Raw genomic sequence first — 23717 nt, 5'->3', positions numbered from 1 at the left:
GACAAATCAATTGGAAGTAATCAGCCAAATTGTTTGCATTATACAACCCATATAATCAGAACATTTGCAAATTACTCTCTTTTTTATTATTTATTTATTTTTTTGGTGGCTGTGGACCTTAATTTGTGTGGGTGGAGAGAAAATGCTTGGCCTAGACAACAATCAATGCTGTTCTATTGTTGTATTTTAACAGTTAGACTAATGTGAAATCTCCACTAGAACTGCAACAGACAACATAAAATTACGTAATATTATTTGTAACAGACATTTTATCACCGGCCTTGTATAGCATAAATATATGTGACCCTGGACCACAAAACCAGTCATAAGGGTCAATTTTTCAAAATAGAGATTTATACATCATCTGAAAGCTGAATAAATAAGCTTTCCATTGATTTATGGTTTATGATAGGACAATTATTTGAAAATCTGGAATCTATGGGGGCAAAAAAAAAATCGAAATATTGAGAAAATCGCCTTTACTAATCAAAAATTAAGTTTTGATGTATTTACAGTAGGAAATTTACCAAATATCTTCATGGAACATGATCTTTACTTACTGTCCTAATGATTTGTGGTATAAAAGAAATCTATTTTGACCCATACAATGTATTTTTGGCTATTGCTACAAATATACCCAAAATAAAACCAGACTGGTTTTGTGGTCCAGGGTCACATATAATAAAATCTATTATTTCATATTTTATAATATGTGAAAATAAATAAATATATAATACATATATATTTTGGAGCCAAGAACTGTATTTCCTTGGAAATAAAATCATTACTTGAATTTGGACATAAATTGGCCTGTTTTTTGTTGATGTTCGTTTTGGATCAGCCTTGTAGAATCTATAGAAAAGTTTTAGGATTTTTATCTTATGTTAATGTAAAAAAATCTTGTTTAATATAACTTGTTTGCTGGTTTTTATTGTATGTTATACATGTATTTTTTTTATAGTTTTAGCCATGAAAATAGCCTAAGATGCTGACATGGCATTAAATAAATATATACTACAACTACTGTAGAATCTACAGAATTCCTTCAAAAGTTCTTGTGGGTTACTGCACTGACCAGCAGAAGGTGAATATTGCTGGACCACAGCAGGAGAATTATTGAGGGCAGATTTATTAAGTAGCGTTCAGGTGGCATGAGAGAAAATATGGCCGTATTAAATCATGCTACTGCTCCTGCCAAAATTATTATCCTATGTTAATACTTTCAGGAAGTGTGATTTGATTGCAATATAAAACTTCGTAGCCACTCATTAGGTTCAAGTGTGAGCCATGACTGCATTTGAAAAGCACACAAAGAAAAAACCAATAGCTCAGTTTAGATGTCTTTTCTTATTCATAAATGTTTTCTGAGACTTATACATTCATATTTTCCAAGTGACTTTGATTATATAAAATCTAAGACTAAAGGTAGAACATTATAAATGAAAATAGTAATGGGTGAACCATGAACTGTGAGCGAGGGCAGCATTTTCACGCATCTGTCCTGTGATCTGATTTCTGCTTAGTGTTAAATAAAGATAAAAGTGGTTTATATTTTTAATTTGTTGATTGAAAAAGGGGGACGGGAGAAAAAAGGCTATTATGTCTTCAATGAAAATTGTATTGAAATTAATCAGCTGATGGATGCGGTGGTCGTGGAGTTTGAATATGGTGGTGTTTTGGTGTAATCCTGGATCAAGGGGAACCACAATAGGAGCAAAAAGTCCCCTTGTTCTCTCAGATTAGCTCATATGCCACCTGTCAACAGCCACCTGGACAACATCACAACGACAACATATATTCAGTTCTCTCTGCATAATTGTACAGAATTGGGACACATGGGAGAGTTTGGGGGGGGGATTCGTTTTCCATGCTCGTAGAATGTAGTTCATGTGTGGTAGAGTCAGATTTGAACTCTAAAGTCTGGGTTCATGATTTCAGGCATCTGTTGTTTTCAACTGCACTGCAGAGGAAGTAGAACACAGTCAACTATGGGCATGTGTTCTTGTGTATGAGAGTCTATATGAGAGGCCTGATGCATCAAAACCTTAGTATTCTCATTAAAATCAATGAAGCGGAGTGTATTGAAAGCATCCAATGTGTTTTCGTCATGACATGCTTTTATGTTTTTAAATTTCTGATGTCTGAACTCTGAAATAAGTTGGATTTGTTTATTTTATTTTTTTACAGATATCATGTGTTGATGGTTTTGCATCAATTAATTCATTATTTTAAAAAACAAACAAAAAAAACTTCTCATCGTTAGTTTTAAAGAGTTAGTTCCCCCCAAAATGAAAATTCTGTCATTAATTACTCACCCTCATGTCGTTCCAAACCCGTAAGCCCTTCATTCATCTTCGGAACACAAATTAAGATGTCAGACCCTCCATTTCCATTTCATGCTGTCCTAGCTGTATCTTCGGTCTCAAAATGGATGTATACAAACACACACAGTTCTAAACTGTTCTTTATTCTTTCAGGGGCAGATGATTTGCAAGTTATTTGCATGTTAAACAATGTATAAACAGTTTTAGTGGCATGATCAGCAATTAGAGCATGGCACATAGAGCTTAATGAGCTTAACACCACAAAGGATGTTTTGAGTCTCAAAGGCCTGACTAATGAGCGCTTCTCTCAAACAAAGAAACATGCTTTTGATGAAACTTCTGTGAAAATATAAAACGTCGAGTGCATTTACATGCACCCTCTTAATGCGATTATGATAAGATTTTGGCAAGATTAAACTTTACCTCATGTAAACGCAATACTTCGATCTAAATAATGCTATTAAGCTCACAATCGCAGCAAGTATAATCGTATTAACATACGCGATTTTAATCGAAATATACAGGCATGTAAACACCTTAGTCCAGGGGCGTAGATTACGCGGGGGACGTGTCCCCCCCACTTTTTATAAAAAGTAAATTCGTCCCCCGCTCTTTTTCATTGGACAGTTGTGTTCTCGGCATGTTGAGGTTTTAATGGAGCAATGTATATAAATGCAGAATGATTTAAAATTCAAAGAGACAAGATAATTTATACATGACGTTTACGTTTCCATGGCAATCAGTCACTCAGTTTGTGACGTCACGACATGCCCAGGCTCGCGCCCGCGGTCCCGCGCTGTATCCATCATTCATTAGAGGTCGAGATGAGTTCAACTCTCACTCCTTTTTTACGAAGAAGTCAAGCAGCGTAAGTTGGCATGTGGGATCCGAATAGTGTTGCACAATGTTGAGTGACTCTGCCTATTGCTCTTGTTGAATAATTAGCAAGTTTTGATGAAATTTAACAACTACAACGACTACCTTACAAGCTATTAATAAGCTGTAAATGAAGAGTTTATTGAGGCAAAAGTCATAGTTAATAGTGAATGTGTTTATCATTCTAAAGTGTTAAAAATTAATTTAGGATACAAATGATTGGTTATTGTCCAGCAGTGTACTTAATGTGTCATTTTCTTCTGTATGTCACTATTCCCTGTATGTAGATGTTTCAAACACTACTTTATTTGCTATAGACGGAGGCAGAAGTGAATTCACAGTTGAGAGTGAATGAGGCAGAAAGTTTCAGTGAGGCTTCAGAGGTAAAGATTATTTACAGCATTGTCTATGATAAGATATTTCTTTTAACATAGAGTAATCAGACTAATGTATAATAGAACAGAACAGAATAAAGGAGTATGTGAATGTGCAAGTATCCATTACTGTGTGTCATGTACTCTACATACAACACACACAAAATACAATCTGAAATATGTAAACAATAGTACCCTTATAAGGACATCTTTGTAACTTATACTCAAAAAGGTGCATATTCGTACATTAGAGTACCAATATGTACAACTATGAAACTTTTTGGGGTAAATAAGGTACAAAGATGTGCTTTTAAGGGTACTGTCCCAGTGACAAGCTGTTGTATTTCTTTCTTTTTCTTTTTTCTATCTTTCTTTCCTTCTATTTTATAATCATACATAATAATATAATCTTAAAGCATATTAAGCAAAAAGGTATGATTAAAAATAAAACCTGTCAATTAGACAAGGGTTAACTGAAAAAAACAACAACAAAAAAACAGGTATAACACTAGACATTCCGTCCCTCCCACTTTTGAAATGATGGCTACGCCCCTGCCTTAGTCACAGTATTGCCGCTCTGACCAAAGTGCGCATGCGCTTGTGTCATTCATGAATGACGTGATGCGCACCTGTAATAATACGCAGATTAGAAACGATGACGGGGAAGAAAGCATTGCATTTCTGGGGAAAACACAACTAGCTGCCACCAGTCTCTGTTCCTTACCCTCATCCAGAAACGGTGTGTAGAACGTGACGGCAGCGTAGGCAAACTAATTCCATCACATTTCTATGGTGCCGAAAAAGCATGGAATACAGCCATACAAAATCATTATGCATTAGACGTAAAAAAATTAAAACAGCGGCCAAACACACCTGCTCTTTCTGAGTCCATCATTTGTGCTGTGCAGTGGGGTATGTGAATAATGGCAGTAAAAAATTAACCACAATTCATAGCGAATAATAAGAATATGTAAATTGCATGTAAGCGGGAGTGAAGAGCATTGCTCTTGACATGTAAACATCATAATGCGATTAAGTCCTTACTCTGATTATTGGAAATAACCGCATTATTCGTGCGCATGTAAACGTAGTCATTGATTAACACTCTGTATAATGTCAATTTTTTGCATTGCTTGGAAGGCAGCATTGTAGTGACACTCCTTTAGTATTCAGATTAAGTACGCTGTAAAAAAAAAAAAGTAATTTTTCAAAGTTGTAAATGAAATTTATTAGAGTATAAGAAACAATTTTGACTTCAAAATTTCATGTATAATTCAATGTGTTACTTGCTGTTTCTTTTTAATTAATCGTTCAATTTATTAGCAATTATTAGAGTTAAAAAAAAATTTCTACAAATATTCTGTCCCAAGTATAAATCTTCCACAATTAATTTAGTTTGAATCGCTTTATGTACAGACTAAGTTCAAACATTGTTTTGTAGATTATTTCAGCCTTTGACATAAAACTTGGTTCACTGTGAACTTTCTTCTTTAAAAATTCACTTTTAATTCAATGTGTTACTTGCCGTTTTTTTGTAATTGTGAAATGTAGCAATTTTTGAGTGAAAGTTGTTTCTACACCAATGTATTCTCATTGTAAACGTTATAGTTTTTTAGAAATTAGAGACTGAAGATCCAAAATTCTTGGCATCTGATAGAATGTGTTTCATCTAAGCATTCAAAACAGACAGTGACAGACAGTGATGCAAGATATATTCACAGTTGGTCTTCCTTAATTCTGTTTGCATAATGATTTGTGATTGGTCATTAATTAATAATTTATACTTTGTTTGCTGCCTCAAAAGTGCATTATGTTTTGGAAATGCAAGCAAGATTTTTATATAGTCAGTTTGATATTTGAACTCATTTGCCAGTCAGCTGTATTGTGGCCTTTTTTGAAACATCAAGTTTAATGCAGTTGTAATATTTAGCTTGAGCCACTGCTTTCCCTCTTTCTTTGTATTTTTAATTCTCTGTCCTTCTCTCTCATCTTTGTCCTTCCTCTCTGTGTGCGTTTTCTTATGAAAACAACACGAGCCGCTAGCAGTGGAGGGTGAATCCCAGAGCCGCTGTGTCTAATTAATCCACTCCCCTTCTTGCACGGCTGCGCTGGCCACACGCTCTCAGTCCATCAGATTGAAATTCATAACTTAATTGAGGTCAGAGCCTGGAGCCGAGAGAACAAAAGGCCCTGGCGAGGACCAGGTAGATCAATAGTGATAAATATCTGCCTGGGCTACTAGTAGTTCATGGTGAGGAATTGTTTGGGACAGAGAAAGGATGCTGTTTATTTACAGGTAATTTAGTGGTGCTGTGGAAATGGAAAGCTAATTTGAGATTTCGCATTCGTGCATGTTCCTGACCAGCAGTTTTAAGGGTTTGATTGGTTTTACAAAATGTCACCCGTTACATAATTTTATTTTAAAATGATGCATGAAATTATGTAGTTGGAAGACTACAGATTAGGTAGGTTTGGGAAAAAAAAAATAGTTGTGTTTCTACACACATTCTTAATCCTAGCAACTGTTTAAAATTCCCTGTTGAGAACATTCTTACACATTCAGGTCCTTCTGCTGCTGCCACAGGTCCACTATAACAAATGGTTCAATCCTCCACGTCATAACAAATACCCAAAGCAATCTGTCATAAGATTGGCGAGGAGAGGCATCCAATCGCCAGCTGCATGAGAATGGGGCTCAGTGGTGGGAGGGTTTAGCCGCATGGGGTGAAACACCTGAGAGTCACACACTTACAGCTCATTCAGAAGAGTTTTGCTTCTGATCTGAGGCTGGCTTTGCTATACAAATTGCAATCATTGTAGGGTAACATTTGAAGCTGAGAGCAGAACTACGGGGCAGTCAGTGATTTTGGTTTCTCTAGTTTTGATTGCTAGTTCAATTCATTTTAGCAAAAGCAAAGAAAAAAAGCAATTTGTGTGTCTTATTTAAGAGTGTTCCCAGAAGTCCCTGCTCTGCATTTTTTTTTTGTAAGTGAAACATGTTTTTGCTGTTCATCACTTTGTTTATCCAAGTAGGTGAAATAGAATCGATCAAATATTTGTTTATGGTTCTAGTTTGACTTCCAGCATTCTCCCTAGCAGACAAGTGATTTACAAACACTTTGCAAATCAATGGCTAATTATTAACTTTTATGATTGGCACCAGTTCATGCATTTCCTGGGAGCTAAACTTATGATCTTAGTGTTGCCAGTACTATTCTTTGCTCTTTGAGCTACAAGAATCCTGTAAGCATTAGCATAATCATCATTCTTTTCACCTCCTTTTTATGTAAATTAGGTTTATTATGGAATTTATTTTATAAATATGGATTATTATTCACAAAAGTGGCCACTTTTTGCCTGTCACATTTAAAGGCACAGTCCACCCAAAAATGAAAATTCTGTCATCGTTTGCTCACCCTTGTATCTTTCCATGCCTGTATATCTTTCTTTCGTCTTATTGGTAACCTGACAGTTCCCATTGACTTTCACTGTATGGACAAATATACAATTGAAGTCAATAGGAACCAAAACTGTTTATCAACGTTCTTCAAAATATCTTCTATGTTTCACAGAAGAAAGAATGTCAGGTTTGGAATGACATGGTTGAGTAAACGATGACAGAATTTTCATTTTTGGGTGGAGTATCCCTTTAACATTGTTTGAAGGAGTAGTGCAGTTTTGTTTAAAAAAACTGAATGTTTGTAGCAGCATTAATTATCAAATTACGATCATTCATGAATGGAGAAAAGCATAACTGGTCCATGTTTATATCGCATTGTAAATTAATAAGTAAACCTTTATTTTAAAAATACAGCTCAAAAAGTAGAAAGCAGGTGCTAGCAGCAGAATCTGTATTGTATGAAGCACTATATAAATAAAAGTGACTTGACACCAAGGTCATAGAAAGCATGAGAAATATACACATGCAACTATGACACATTGCTGCAAGTCCCATTAAAGTACACCAGAATCGCACAATTCGGCACATATTTTTGCGTCATCTCCTGATTTGCATAATTCCTTCAGTGAATCGTGCACAAAAATGCAGAAAGCACGTGAAAATAAACGACGCTATCAGCGGGTTCAATTCATTCTCAGCGAAGTGTTTCATTCTAGCCGCAGGCAGCTAAACTCCTCTGATGAAAAGCCTCTCCAGAACCATCTGTTTCTCCCTCTTCCTGCCGCCTTGCCACAATACGTACACTCAACAGTTTTCTTCCTGTTTTCAAACCATCCACATAAATTGTGAAGGACATTAAAGCTGTCCACAGCTGTGTGCTGAGAGAGAGAGAGAGATTGAGCATATTTCCCAGCAGGGGCAGAGCTTGCCCTGTGGTTTATTAGTTTTTCCCCCACAGCGATTTAGCTGCGCCTGCAACATTGATTTTCATATTAGAGCGGTTTATGCATTTATTTATTTTATGTATTTCTTTTTGAACTGCTCTGATGATCCTGGACTTGCCCATGGTAATTCTCCGCCACTCTTGGCTCATGTGAAATTGCTTAATGGATCCTAAGACGTCCCTTGGGGTGGACACTGAGATGCAGACACGGGCAAGAGGGGGGCGGGACTGAATTCCACGAATGTGTTTTGTTTTCATTTGCGCTTCTTTTTAAATGCTCTGCGTTTACCCAAGGACTGTCAATGGGAAAAGAGAGTCACTAATTGAAGAAGAACAAAAACAAAACCCAGACAATGATTTAATGCGGTTGTAGGAAGGCGTGAGTGCTGGTTATGCAGCTGATTAACATACGTATGCTGTTGTGCATTAGAGAGAAGAGAGGTGCTCTGCCTCCAGGATTGACTGTAAAAGAAAAAAAAAATCAATCAGTCGTGCTGCTACTAATCAATCTCCCTCTGAATATTACAGCCAACTTAAACAGCCCCATCCTCTATAAGTGTTTCCATAAGTGTAGACAATTGTGTCTACGTCTTTCTATATCTCTCTCGATTTGTGTTTTTTTTAATGCTAAGGCACAGATTTAACTCTGATAGGCAAGATATCTACATGCAGATAATGTCATTGTGTTTATACTTTCAGTTTAGCATACTTATTCTCAGGATTAAGGATTTAGTCAAATAATAGGCCTACGTCACAAGAACCTTTGGTAACTTGAATGATTTTTTAAATTTTATGCAATGGCAGCAACAGTAGTATGATAAAAATTGACCAGTGTTCAATAACTAATTTACATTATAATAACTTCATCCATCAAATAATATACTTCATTATCCAAACTGTGTATTGTTCATACTGTATAGACTCACTGCTTTAATAATTGATGTGCAGTCACAGGTGTATATTTTAATAGCTGCTCCAAACCATCCAATCAGATTTCAGATTCTGTTTTATTATATAGTATCCACCATCTGCATTATGTTTATAATTGATTGTGGTGTGATGGATGCCCTCTGTTGAACGGCCTCAGTGAAGATGTTCGAGTGTTTTGAGATGGTACTGTGAGGGGAAAAAGCCTGACCTGATCTTTACAGAGGGTTTGTCAAGGACATTTTGGGATTGAGTGATATGCACTGACAGGCTAAAACTCACACACACAGACTGGCTGGCAAGGTTAACACACTGCACACAGAGGTGAAATAGATTCAATTAGGAGCGGTCCACCCGCCTGATCCTTTTAACACAGCTCTCCCAACGAGAAAGTATCCTTGTGTGCACACTCATATGGGTCAGTTCTACTATGCAGTATTTTCGTGTCTTCTTCATATGTCTTAATATATCGGTTAAAATATTAAACTCACTTTTTATTTATTTATACAGGTGTTATACACTTACACCAGCAATTTATTAAGACACATTCCAGGTACATTTCATTTTTTCCTTTCTCTCATTAAAATGTCCAAACAAAGCCGTGTTCATTTGAGAATATGTAACCCTGGATCACAAAACCAGTCATAAGGGTCAATGATCAACCAGTCAGATTTATAAATCATCTGAAAGCTGGATAAATAAGCTTTCCGTTGACGTATGGTTTGTTAGGATAGGACAATATTTGGCCCAGATACAAGTATTTGAAAATCTGGAATCTGAGGATGCAAAACAATTTAAATATTGAGAAAATTGCCTTTAAAGCTGTCCAAATGAAGTCCTTAGCAATGCATATTACTAATCTCAAATTAAGTTTGAATATATTTACGGTAGGAAATTTATAAAATATCTTAATTGAACACGATCTTTACTTAATATCCTAATGATTTTTGGCATAAAAGAAAATCAATAATTTTGACCTATACAATGTATTTTTGCCTATTGCTACAAATATACCCATGCTACATAAGACTGGTTTTGTGATCCAGGGTCACATATTGTTTTAATTGCTAATGTATTAAGGTCCTTAATTATATCATCAGGAAATTACAGAATTTTCGGTAAGAAAACAACACGAGCATCAGAAAATATAAAAAATTAAAGTTAACAAATTCTTTGTTTTGTGGTATTAGTGTTTCTCACTTTCTGTAACATTTTGAAAGAAGTCTTTTATGCTCACCAAGGTTGCAATTATTTGATCAAAAATAAAGTTAAAAAACAGTAATGTTGTGAAATGTTATTACAATTTAAATTTTATAAATGCAGTTTATTCCTATGATGTCAAAACTGAATTTTCCGCAACCATTACTCCATTCTTCAGTGTCACATAATCTTTTAGAAATCATTCTAATATGCTGATTTGGTGCTTGAGAAACTATTTTTAATGTTATCAATGTTTAAATTATGAATATTTAAAAGAAATGTTAATTAAGTGCCTTGATTTGACAAAAAAAAAAAATCTCACAATTTATTATACCATAAATACCTTTTATAAAAATACCTCCTTAAATTACAGGCCAGCTTATTCATTTTTGAACATTACTAAAGATACTGCATAATAGCAATAACCATAAATGTTTACATACAACCATTTCCTCTTTGCAACTTGAATATCTTCCGTTTAATATATGCAAAAGAACAAGAACTTCTTTAGTGTAAAGAAGGAACCCAGATATTCATAAATCTTGTAGTATATCTATAGGTGTTATGATCATGCATACGGCTGCATTTTCTGCATGCTCTGATTAATGGCACCTGCTCATCATAAGCGTATCTGCATATGAATGCCGTGTGGTTATATCGATTCACTCCTCTGTCTATCCCTCTCTCCTCCTCCTGTCTACTGCCAGGGTCATTTAAAAAAACCCTGTGCTCCCTGCATACAGTCATCATAAATCATAATTGCATGTGCATTTTTCCCCCATTTGTTTAATGTTTCTGTCCGGGACAGCAGAGGGAAAGAAAGCAAGTGAGAGAGGGAGATAAAAAGAGAAAGGGTATTCCTGTGAGAGATTTAGTCGTGCTAGATAAAGCTGTGATGGTGGCTCCCAGCACACCTACCATATGCCGCAGGGAACTGCCGGGTTGTGCTGGTATGAAAACATGAAAGCTTTTAGTGACCTGGTGGGCAGCGTATGTATGCCAGCTCCCGTTGAAGCCTACACAGATGGTACGACTGCAGTCTCTACCACAGATGCCGCAGAAACATTGTCTAATCCGTTTTACTATTACATTTCACCTCATCTTTGCTATTTCTCTTCCATTTCTTCCTCTTTTTTTTCCCACTTTACCCTGATACACTGCCCTTATTCCACTAATCGCTTTTATATTGTTGTTTTCACTTTCTTCCCCTTTGTGTTGTCATCAGAGAGCTGTTTTGAGGTATTCCTCTTTGGGTTAATCTCATTAGATGATGCTCCCTGAATGGTTTGAAATACATTGACAGTAATGGGAAAGAGAAATGTTCCAGTGCACTTTTGAGTGTATATTGATGCCGATCTGTGATGGCTTGTTGGTGTGAATAGAAAAGTTTAGATTTTATAAGCTTGCATACCAGTCAAAAGTTTGGAGTTGGTAAGAAAGTTTTTTTAAAGAAGCCTCTTATGCTCAGCAAGGCTGCATTTATTTAATCAAAAATCCAGTAAAACAGTAGTATGGTGAAATATTATTTAAAATAAAAATTAATCATTCTGATGCTGAACTAAAAAAATAAAGAGAACACCTTATTTTAGGGTCTTTTAATTAGTTGCTTATTAGCATTCATATTACTAGAATATTAGCCATTTATTAGTACTAATTAAGCTCGTATTAATGCCTTATTCTACATGACCATATTCTACATCCCTAATCCTACCCAATACCTAAACTTAACAAATACCTTACTAACTATTAATAAGCAGCAAATTAGGAATTTATTGAGGGAAAAGTCGTAGTCAATAGTGAATAAGTGTACAATATAAACGGGTTTACAGTGGCCGGGAGAGCTCAACGCGCTGCAACTTCAGAAAACGCATGCAAATAGAAAAAGCACCAGCAAATCAAGAAAACATCCTCATCAGTTTGACAGCAGGTACTGCAAATACTGCAAAATAATTTTATTTGCAGCACGTTTCTTTGTTTGGTTGTGTTGTGAGCATTTGCAGCACGTGTTGTTAAATTGATGTTGGTTTCTTAATTTGCAGGTGTTTTTTTTCTATTTGCAGTGCATTTCTTTATTTGTTTGTGTTGTGAGCATTTGCAGCACGTGTTGTTAAATTGATGTTGTTTTCTTAATTTGCAGGTGTTTTTTTCTATTTGCAGCATGTTGAGCTCTCTCGGCCACCGATTTAAAAAAAATAATGTATTCCTGTAATGGTATAGCTGAATATTTAGGATCACGTCACATGATCCTTCGGAATTCATTCTAATATGCTGATTTGGTGCACTCTCTTGTTATTATCAATGTTAAATAACAGTTTTAAGGAAACATTACTATTTTCAGGATTCTTTGATGAATAGAAAGTTCAAAAGAACATAGGTTAAACAACATAAATGTCTTTACTGTCACTTTTTATCAATTTAATGCATCCTTGCTGAATAAAAGCAATCATTTTTTTTGAAAGAAAAAGTGCCCTAAGTGCCTGTGATTCAATGGTAGTGTATTTTGTACAAAAGTACACTGCATTTTACTTACTGCTATTGTCAGCATTAAAACAAGAGAAGAAAAATGAATTTAAAGTTTGAATTACAGGCTCTCATCGTGGACTTTTGAACCCTACTGCTTTTTTTTCCTGTCTTTCAATAATATAAGTTTCTATGATCCACATTGGGATGTGAATTGGTTTTTGTATACAAATATACAGTATCTCACAGAAGTGAGTACACCCTTCACATGTTTGCTAATTTTTGCTAATATTTGATTGTTTTTTTCATGTGACAACACTGAAGACATGACACTTTGCTACAATGTAAAGTAGTGAGTGTACAGCTTGTATAACAGTGTAAATTTGCTATCCCCTCAAAATAACTCAACACACAGCCATTAATGTCTAAACCGCTGGTCGCAAAAGTGAAAATGTCCAGATTGGGCCCAAAGTGTCAATATTTTGTGTGGCCACCATTATTTTCCAGCACTGCCTTAACCCTCTTGGGCATGGAGTTCACCAGAGCTTCACAGGTTGCCACTGGAGTCCTCTTCCACTCCTCCATGATGACATCACTGGGTAATGATAATTGGGGTCATTATGATGTTGGAATACTGCCCTCCAGCCCAGTCTCTGCTTCAGTATGTCACAGTGCATGTTGGCATTCATGGTTCCCTCAATGAACTGTAGCTCCTCAGTGCCGGCAGCACTCATGTAGCCCCAGACCATGACACTCCCACCACCATGCTTGACTGTAGGCAAGACACACTTGTCTTTGTACTCCTCACCTGGTTGCCGCCACACACGGTTGACACCATCTGAACCAAATAAGTTTATCTTGGTCTCATCAGACCACAGGACATGGTTCCAATAATCCATGTCCTTAGTCTGCTTGTCTTCAGCAAACTGTTTTCGGGCTTTCTTGTGCATCATCTTTAGAAGAGGCTTCCTTCTGGGATGACAGCCATGCAGACCAATTCGATGCAGTGTGCGGCGTATGGTCTGAGCACTGACAGGCTGACCCACCACCCCTTTAACCTCTGCAGCAATGCTGGCAGCACTCATACGTCTATATCCCAAACACAACCTCTGGATATGATGCTGAGCACGTGCACTCAACATCTTTGGTCGACCATGGCGAGGCCTGTTCTGAGTGGAACCTGTCCTATTAAACCGCTGTATGGTCTTGACCACCGTGCTGCAGCTCAGTTTCAGGGTCTTGGCAATCTTCATATAGCCTACGCCATCTTTATGTAGAGCAACAATTATTTTTTTCAGATCCTCAGAGAGTCCTTTGCCATGAGGTGCCATGTTAAACTTCCAGTGACCAGTATGAGAGAGTGAGAGCGATAACACCAAATTTAACACACCTGCTCCCCATTCACACCTGAGACCTTGTAACACTAACGAGTCACATGACACCGGGGAGAGAAAATGGCTAATTGGGCTCAATTTGGACATTTTCACTTAGGGGTGTACTCACTTTTGTGGCCAGCGGTTTAGACATTAATGGCTGTGTGTTGAGTTATTTTGAGTTATTTTTTTACATTGTAGCAAAGTGTCATTTCTTCAGTGTTGTCTCATGAAAAGATATAATAAAATATTTACAAAAATGTGAGGGGTGTACTCACTTCTGTGAGATACTGTATATATGTATATGTATGCTCTCACACGTGTCACAGGGATATTCGTGTTTTCTGCAAGGCAAGGAAACCTAGAGGTCTAGCAGTTTCTTTCTATGTAGTTTCCTGATTAGGATGGAGTTTGCTTGGGAAAAATGCTATGCTGGCTTCTTACTTGACTTTTCCGCTTCTCCCTTGAAAACCAAATGGAGGACAATCCAATTTAAGCCTGATTCCATCAGACTGCTCTAGAGACATTAGTCTCTGACCCCCTAACACAGGCACACACATAAATACATATAAGCATGCGCTCACACATACATGAACCCATGCACTCACACACAGAACTGCATGTTTGAGCTGCATGTTTTTAATTTGCAACATTAGAAAATTTGTTTTGTTTTGTTGAAATGAGTTAGTTGAGTAATAGTAAGGCGATAGTGAAGGAGAAGCATCTAATAAGTGTTCAGCATACTTATGAATTTCTTCTGTACTGTTTAAAAAGAATCCCAGGATTGAACAGTATACTTAAAATATTACTGTAAATGATTCTGCTATTATTCTAAAAAAGAGAAAAAAGTAGTATAGACTAGGTGTGAATAGACTAACTTTAACAGGTGTATGTCTGTATCCATTTCCCATGAATCATAGCAGTTTATGTTCTAGCCAACCTGTTTGTCTGCAGTCTCCATCCACACATTGCCTCTTGTGTCCATGCTCTAAAGCTATGGGCCAATGCGGATGTTGCCTGCATGCAAGATTAGTGAAAGAAGATTGTTACGTAAAGCCCACACTGTTTAATTATGGCTATATGTATTTATGTTAAATCTCCATACACTGTATCAACCATTCTCATAAACATCTGCCACTTTTTTTTTTCTTCTGATTTTTTTTAACAATGCATGTGACAATGATAAATATTGTCATTGACTAATTTCTATATTTAAAAATAAGTTTAAGTTGCAATGTTTCCCTTACCATGATTTGTTCTGTCAAAATAACATAGTTAAAAGTTATTGTTGCAACTGTAAAATCAAACCATTTTTTGTTGTTTTAAAGTTACCCCAGTTTTATCATGGTTGCAAAAATTATTGTAACTAGAATTTTGTTGAAAACTATGGTCATCATGGTGAATATAAAGAGTTTTTATATATAGGTATCACATTTATGAAAATTATTTTCTTCATCTAAAATGTGAAAATTAAAACAAAAATTCTTAAAAAAAAAAAAAAAAACTGCGTTGTCGCATTTTATTGTTAACTGATAATCGTGTACTCCGTATCCTGTTCAGAGAGAACTGTATCAAAGAAGGTGAGGAGAGAGACTGCATCAGTATTCTGTTCGTCTAGTGGGATTTTAACTAGCTAATCCAATCAGAGAGCCCCTGGAGTCGCTCTCTCGCCTCTCCATAAACAATAGCATCTAACTCTAGGATCGTTTGAAAGCCCTGGCCCTGGTATGATGAAGATTTTTGTATTAGGAACAGTGGGATCAGACTTTAGCAGCATCTGACTGACAAGGCCATCCACCTTGGCTCACTACTTTGGAGAAGAAATTTCAATCGGTTACAGCTTAAAGAACAAAGTTCTGATCGATAGCATCACTTTTGGGTAATTGATAATGCCTCTTCCAAAACCTACATTTTAAGGCATTATAGGCTCTCCTGATGCGAAGCCTGTTTCGAAATATAATCTGCAAAATACCTTGTTTTGCAGCATGTTTCCCAGAATGTACTGCAACAAGCTCAAATGGCGGACAGAGAAATGTTACTATACCATGTTTTCCAGAACATAAAACACTATTTTTATCATCTGATAAATATTCTGTGTCTTATATTCCTAAAGGGTACTCAACAGACGGCCAGCGTTGGATTAGCATTGGATTATAAATCTACTTTAATTTTATGAAAATACCAGAGATGGCTTGAAGAACACAGATAAACCATATATTGTCATTTGTGTGTTTACTGTATTCTTGTTTGATCAGTTTAAGCATTTAAATCTTCTTTTTATTCAGTCATAGCTATAGCTAGATGCCTTTGCTCATTTTAGGGATGTCCTGGAGTGTCATGAGTTCTATTATGTCTGTAATGCATACGTGTAGTTTCTGCGTGAGGGTGCCCTTTGGTGTCCAGTATGAAACCGATTGCATGTGTTTAGTGCTTAGTGATGTGCACTCCGCCCTATTTTGGGCATAAACAGTAAAAATACTTTTCTCTAAAGAAATTTGTGAACTATATTTGCTCAAGAATGTTTTCCTTGAATGTAGAGTTTGTTCAATACTCTGAGTATGAATGGATTTTTTTGCATTAATATAGAAAAACAAACTTTTAATCCATTTTTTTGTTCCAGATATTTTTATTTTATTTTCATGTTCAGTATTAATTTAAATAGGATAAGGACAAGCAAGACTTAGATAAATAATAAACTACATTTCCAAATCAGTAAAACGGCAAATATTGTCTTTAATAAAGTCTGATGAAGCAAATGGTAATTTGTGGCCCTTCGCATTTTATGTGGCTTAAATTTCACGTTGGTGTTCTATAATAAATGTTATTTATACAGAATGGCACTTAATATATGTAATTTTACACTAATATACTAATTTATACTTAATTTTCAAAATTCTTTTCTATTCTGAATACTGTAAATTTTTTTGGAGTAGTAAGAAATAAAATACCAGTTTGTAGTGTTTATAATGTTTGTAAACGACTTCAACAATGCCATTTTTAGCCTAATGCGACTTATAGTCAGGTGTGACTTATTTTCTGAAAAATGTTAAAATGCTTCTATTAACTCAATACTGAAAAGTAACTTGTTAAATTAAGCATTAAACTGCTCTACTTTATTTAATAATTCAGTATTTTTTTTTACTTGTTAGAGTATTGCTCTGTAAGCTTTTCAACATGATAACAAGTCTATTGTCAAATGCAATTTAAACACTATGCATGACCTGTAGAGTAAATCCTCTGAGCAAGAGTCTGTACAGTGGCTAATGATATTGTCTATGGAGGATAATGCAGGCTGATGTTGTGTCAGAGGGGCAAACGTGAGACATAAAAACTCTCTGTAGTTCTCATTGGGTTCTGATGATCTCCCCCAACCACCCAGCCAAAACAATAATGCCGTTTGTCATCGTTATTAGGGTGAGAAGGCACATTGAAGTAGCAATTAAAATAGAATTTCGCCCGATGGCACGTGTCATCCGCAGAACTTCCCGGCCCCTTGAGTGTTGCATTCCACTGGATTTATATCCACACACACGCAGGATCCTTAATCCTTGGCCTAAATATGGCTTTCTCTGCATTGCACCTCTGATACCACAAGCTGTGGCAATTTGTCACCAGCACACCAGGCAGATTGGGCCTATTGTATAAGCATCTATTGTTGTGTGATGCCCTTGGTCCCCGTGGCTAATGCATCGGACACGGTCCCTGCAGGGGACAATGAATAGATCATCCTAGAGCTTTATACACATACACCATGATGGCCTCATAGCCTCGTTAAGCACGCGGGTCAAAGGTTTGTTCATATTAAACTGGTTTATATGTCCATCTAAACAAAGTCCTCAAGCTCCTCTGATCTTGGTTATTTGTTCAAAAGTCTGTTTTGGAGGTTAAAGGATCTAATTGTTTATCTGACAGGAAATCAATGTTTAATCAGTTCTCTTAATCTATTCCAAGTCGAAATCACCTGTTTTAGGCTGTATCATGTGGCGTTAGTTGAACTCAACAGGCAGACCTTACACTTGAACATGTTTGTTTGTTTTATGGTTCTTTTTGGAATCGAAGTCATTATGGAAAAAGATTAGAAAGTGTCTAAAGAGTTTCACAGTAGATGTATAGTTGTAATGGTCGATATCTTTTATAGCTCTAAACTTCTTTTTTTCTTTTTCACAGGATGATGAAGGACAGACTGCACTGCACTATGGTAAGAACAGAACTATGCTGTGGCAATACTTTTTTTTACTCTTAAAATTCAAATGGGAGTCATATATGTTAAAGGAATATTTTAGTTTAAACCAAGTTGCCATGATGTAAAACGAAAATAAGAGAATATAACAATTTCTGTTCGTTCCATTCCAATAGACGTCCAGGAAGCAAAGCATTACATGGGGATAAATGTTTTAATACACTGTTTAAAAACTATAGACTATGTGTTTAAAATACTGGGATCTTCTTTGTAACAGGTTGTATTCAATTTTCAAAATCTATTTTAATATGACTATGCAAAGCTGGTAAACATTTTTATTAATTGAGAGATGAGACATTATTATGCACCATTCCCAAGTTTGGGGTTGGTAAGATTTTTAAAAAATGTTTTTTTTTTAAATAAGTATTTTAAGCTCTGAAAGGCTGCATTTATTTGATTTAAAAAATACAGTAAATATTACAATTTAAAGTAACTGTTTTCTATTTTAACATTTTAATAGGTAATTTATTCCTGTGATGGCAAAACTGAATTTTATCAGCCATTATTTCAGCCTTCGGTGTCACATGATCCTTCAGAAATCATTATAATATACTGTGTTTGTTTGCAAGAAACATTCCTTATTATTATCAATTATCAATGTTGAAAACATTTGTGCTACATAATAATTTTTGTGGAAACTGTGATTAATTTCTTTTCAGGATTCCCTGAAGAATAGAAAGATCTTTTGTAACATTAATATGAATGTCTTTACTATTTTGATCAATTTAATGTGCCCTTGCTGAACAAAAGTATTTTTTAAATCTCTATGAAATCTATCTAAAATGGTTTCTGAATGAAATTCTTATCCACCTCACAGGTTACAGGAGGAAGGTGTGTGTGTGTGTGTGTGTGTGTGTGTGTGTGTGTGTGTGTGTGTGTGTGTGAGAGCATGGGCACATTTGTCCACAGCCACATGTGTGGCAAATAGGACCTGTAATAATCACCAGTTGTCCCAGAGGAAATCAACAGTGTTCCTCTGTCATGTGACACTACACATGGGCGGCCCCCAGGCCCTTGTTCTCTATGTGTGTGTGTGTTTGCCATCTGTCCTCAGGTTGGTCGCGTGGCAGGGTGGACGTCTAAAGACGAGCACCCCTTGGGGAGGGGGAGCAGAAAAATTATGGGGGGATGGGATATAAAAAAGTGACTAATAAACATAAGCGATGAACTCAGAGAGACGAATAGCACAGAATGAAAATTCATTTCCACCTCTCCCTGTGTGGGGCCATGCGGCTGACACATGATTAATTGAGGGGTTTACTGCACGCTGTAAATTGTTCTTCTTCTCTACAGCTCCCCAGAGGCACTAGGGGCTTTACTGCCCAAGGACCCGCACACGTGCCGAAAATAAAATACAGTAACAAAAAAAATGGACTAGAGAAAAAAAATCGAAATGTTTTCCTTTTATTCTTCCTACTTAAAGTGACCGTTAACCCAAGAATGAAAAATCTGTCTTCATTTACTCAGTCTCATGTTGTCTTAAACCTGTATGACTTTTTTAAAAGAGAGACTTGTTTGACTTTTTAAAAGAGATTTCCATATAGTGAATGTAAATGGGGACTAAGTACAACCATGTTCACCATTCACTTTCAATGTATAGAAAAAAAGCAGCTTGGACATTTTACATCAACTTTTATTACACACAAAAAGGAAGGTCATATAGAGAAAAGCAATTTATCATACTATATAAACTGTACCACAATACTTAATTTCTTTTCTTATTTTCAAATTAATTTGAAATATATATATATATATATATATATATATATATATATATATATATATATATATATATATATATAATTATTATTATTATTATTATTATTATTATTATTATTATTATTATTTTTTTTTTTTTTTTTTTTTTTTACAAATTTAGTTTTTTACCTGCCACATGATAAAACATGAAAAAATATTTGCTGTTCAAAATATTTGTCTCAGGAAGATTTAATTTTTTAAAGAAATGTAATACTTTTATTCCACAAGGATACATTAAATAGAGCAAAAGTGTCAGTAAAGGACTTTTACATTGTTACAAAAGATTTATAGTTCAAATAAATGCTGTTGACTTTCTATTCATCAAAGAATTCGAGAAAACATTTAGTGGTTTCCACAAAAATATTAAGCAGCACGACTGTGTTTAACAATAATAAGAAATGTTTCTTGAGCAGAAAAAGGATCATGTGACACTGAAGACTGGAGTATTGGCAGCTGAAAATTCAACTTTGCCATGTCAGGAATAAACTACATTCAAATAGAAAACAGTTATTTTAAACTGTTATAATATTATTGGGTTTACTGTATTTTTTTTATTAAATAGCGTGAGAGACATTTAAAAATCATACCAGCCCTAAACATTTAAACTGTACTGCATACTGAAGTGGGACCTGATCCATGTATAGAGACCAGATATCATAGAGACTGGGCACTCTTAAGATGGGCTCTTATGACTTGGCCAGTGAGCATCCACTTGGTAACAATCTACAGCATCAACCACATGGCAACATGCTCAGAACACTCTTGTACTTAACTTCCCTTTCACTCTCCTTCACTCTTATTCGTTCTCGTTTCCTCTCCCTTCCCTCATTCTCTCGTGGTCGGGGGTCTGAGGTTAAAAGCCACTTTTGTCACTCAAGGTTTTCCTGCTGACATCAGCCACTCACCTAAGAGAAAGAATAAGGAGAGCGTTTTTCCCTCCTTTTTAAAAGAAGGCAGTAGTTGACATAGACGTGAAAAAGCACTCAAGCTTAGAAGAATGTCCCTGCATCAGCGTGGCAGGCACCACTAACAGGGTTACAGGAGTGCCGCCCCTCCTGGCCCTGCAGCCTCCTAATGGGGCACAAATGCAAGCGTGCTGCTCAACTACAGGTGCAGCTTGCACATTCAGTCTTCATGCGTACTGTGACAATTACTTTAAGTGTACGGGAGAGAAAACAGGACTGGATAATTTTTTTTAACTGGTAGCAGTGTTATTTTAGTATCATTGAGGTACTATTATACTTTTTCTACATTTTTAATTCGTTTTTATTTTAATATTTTGTTTTAATTTTTATTTTAGTAATTTTGTTAAGCATTTTTTAAATATATTTATAAAGTTTTTATTCATTTTTATTTCAGATTTAATTATTTTTATTGGCTTGGCATCTAGCTGAAATAAACTACATTTTTATAAGTATTTTATAATAAGTATTTAGAATATATAATTAGTATTTAATAAGTATTTTTATTTCAATTCATGTTTTTTATTTAATGAAATAGTAATTTTATTTAAATTATGAAAAATATTCTTAAAATATTCTAGTATTTATATACTGTGTAATTTTGCAGTTACTTTATTATTATTATTATTATAATTTTATTAAATTTTTAGAATACATTAATATAGTTTGTTTTAGTTGACTTGAGAAAATAGTCACATTTCCCGCTAAAGTGCTATTCTATCAATGTGTCTGACTGACTCCCTTGCACAAAATGCAAATATACTACCCAACAGTATAAATTTTATTTTTCTTCTTGTGTTCTCCCTCTCTAGCCTCAGCTTGTGAGTTTGCAGAAATAGTTGAGTTACTCCTGAAGGCCGGAGCTGACCCGTCAATCAAAGATCAAGAAGGCTCCCTTCCAGAGGAGGTGACAGAGTCTAGCGCTATCTCCTCTCTCCTGCGCCAGTACACTGCTCCTAAAGGCTAAATCTCACTCTGTGAAATCTCACTCCACAAAATCAAACCAAACCCACATGATCAAGTTAAAAGTTCATACAAACTGGGCTCCTCATCCAAATGGTACATGTCTGCTGTCAAACTAACACTAGTTCCAGAACTGAACTCAATCAGTTCAGCATTCTAGAACTATTATCATTGATTCCATTTGGCTCGGAAGCACAGATGCTATACTTTCAAACAGTTAAGTTCAGACAGCCTGTCCTCCCCCGTCCTAGAATGGTACATTCCAATGAATGTGTTATTGTTGTTACTATTAAAGACATGGAATCTTACAATGGTGTCTTGTTTGCTACTTGTTTTAAATTTACCAAAAATGGTAGATGTAAACAAATGTGCCAATTATTATATTATGTAAAAGATTCCAAAACTGGGGGAAACCTTAAAGTCCGTGTAAAGAGAATTCTGATAATTGTTTCTAAACACATTACAAATGTTAGAAATGTATTGCTGAAACACATTACAAAGACTCTGAACTATGTAGTACTGAATTGTGGAGTTAAACCGTTAAACAGTTTTTCACCAATTCTGTGTTCAGGACTTTTTGCCCCTAACACTATAATAACTACAGTGAGAGGTAAAGTTCTTCTTAGTTTGTCTTTTTGAATGTCTGTGATGTTAGATATACAGATTCTAGGCAGGGACGGTTCTAGGGGGAATGGATACCCGGGTCTTAGCCCAGAGACATCAATATGTGGCAGAATGCATAAAATTTAAAAACTTATTTTGATAACTTATTTTAGTTACTTGGTGTTTTTTTTTATCATTAAAATTTGGCTGGGTGCTTAATAACACATTTTTCTGTTGTGTGACAAACTCAGAAAACATATTTTAATATCACTTTACACGGACTTTAAGGAATTGAGGTTTGTTAAGCATACAAATTTTCTTCCTGATTTAATGGATATTAAAACCTCTTTTTGATTGTCAGTTTCGACATTAAAGATGCAATAGTTACAGTACATAAAAATGTAAAATTTACTCATCCTCAGGCCATCCAAGACATGGATTACGAGTTTGTTTGTTCATTGGAATAGATTTGGGGAAATTTTGCATTGCATCACTTGCTCGCCAAATGGATCTTTTGCAGTGAATGGGTGCCGTTAGAATGAGAGTCTAAACAGCTGATAAAAACATCACAATAATCCACAAGCAATCCACATGACTCCAGTCCATCAATTAACATCTTGTGAAGCGAAAAGCTGCCTTTTTTTGAGAAATCCATCATTAAGGGGATTTATCTTTAAACTAATATTTCTGGCCAAAATCCAAAAAGAGACCGCTCATTCTGACGGTACCCATCCACTGCAGAGAATTCACTGGTAAGTGGTAAATTTCTCCAGATCTGTTCCAATGAAGAAACAAACTCATCTACATCTTGGATAGCCTGAGGATGAGTAAATTTTTGGGTTAATTATTCCTTTAATAGTAAATAGCACAATTCTATACTACATTAGTTTTTCTACTCATTGGTCTCTGGAGGGTAAATGGCATGAAGTACCTCTTTGAATTTTTGGTTGGTGAAGCCTTATTTGAATTTTTATTAAAACAACAAATACACTGAGTGACTTGAAGTGTTTTTTAACATTTTTCAATCCGCCAACATAGGAATTCTCAAATTTTATTAGAGATGCACCGATACTGAATTTCTCTGCCGATAGCCGATTATTTAGAATATCGCCCGATGCCGATAGTTATGTGTGAGTTCAAATTTGACGAGGTCGCATTTGTGCCCAGCTTAAAGCACAGCAAAAAAGGAACTCCCGTTCACAAAATTAAAATCACAAATAATACTGATGAAAAAGAACAGGTTGAATGTTAACCACTTTTGTTACCATAAACTTAAACATAAACTTTCCTTTTTTCTTCATAAATAACAATGCC

At 35.5% G+C, this 23717-nt stretch overlaps 1 protein-coding gene across 1 annotated transcript in view; it reads left to right on the top strand.

Moving 5' to 3' along the window:
- Positions 1–23378, top strand: part of LOC306849022 (acyl-CoA-binding domain-containing protein 6-like) — a 41193-nt gene extending 17815 nt beyond the window's left edge. Inside the window, exons 7-8 of the mRNA XM_079383860.1 lie at positions 18045–18075; positions 21650–23378. Of these exons, the coding sequence (XP_079239986.1) occupies positions 18045–18075; positions 21650–21804 (186 nt within the window). The 3' untranslated portion in view covers positions 21805–23378. The remainder of the gene's footprint in view (positions 1–18044; positions 18076–21649) is intronic.
- Positions 23379–23717: the final 339 nt, after the last annotated feature.

This window comes from Barbus barbus (assembly GCF_936440315.1).
Source record: "Barbus barbus genome assembly, chromosome: 29".
Taxonomy (NCBI): Eukaryota; Metazoa; Chordata; class Actinopteri; order Cypriniformes; family Cyprinidae; genus Barbus; species Barbus barbus.
This window is presented reverse-complemented; position numbering and strand designations above follow the sequence as displayed.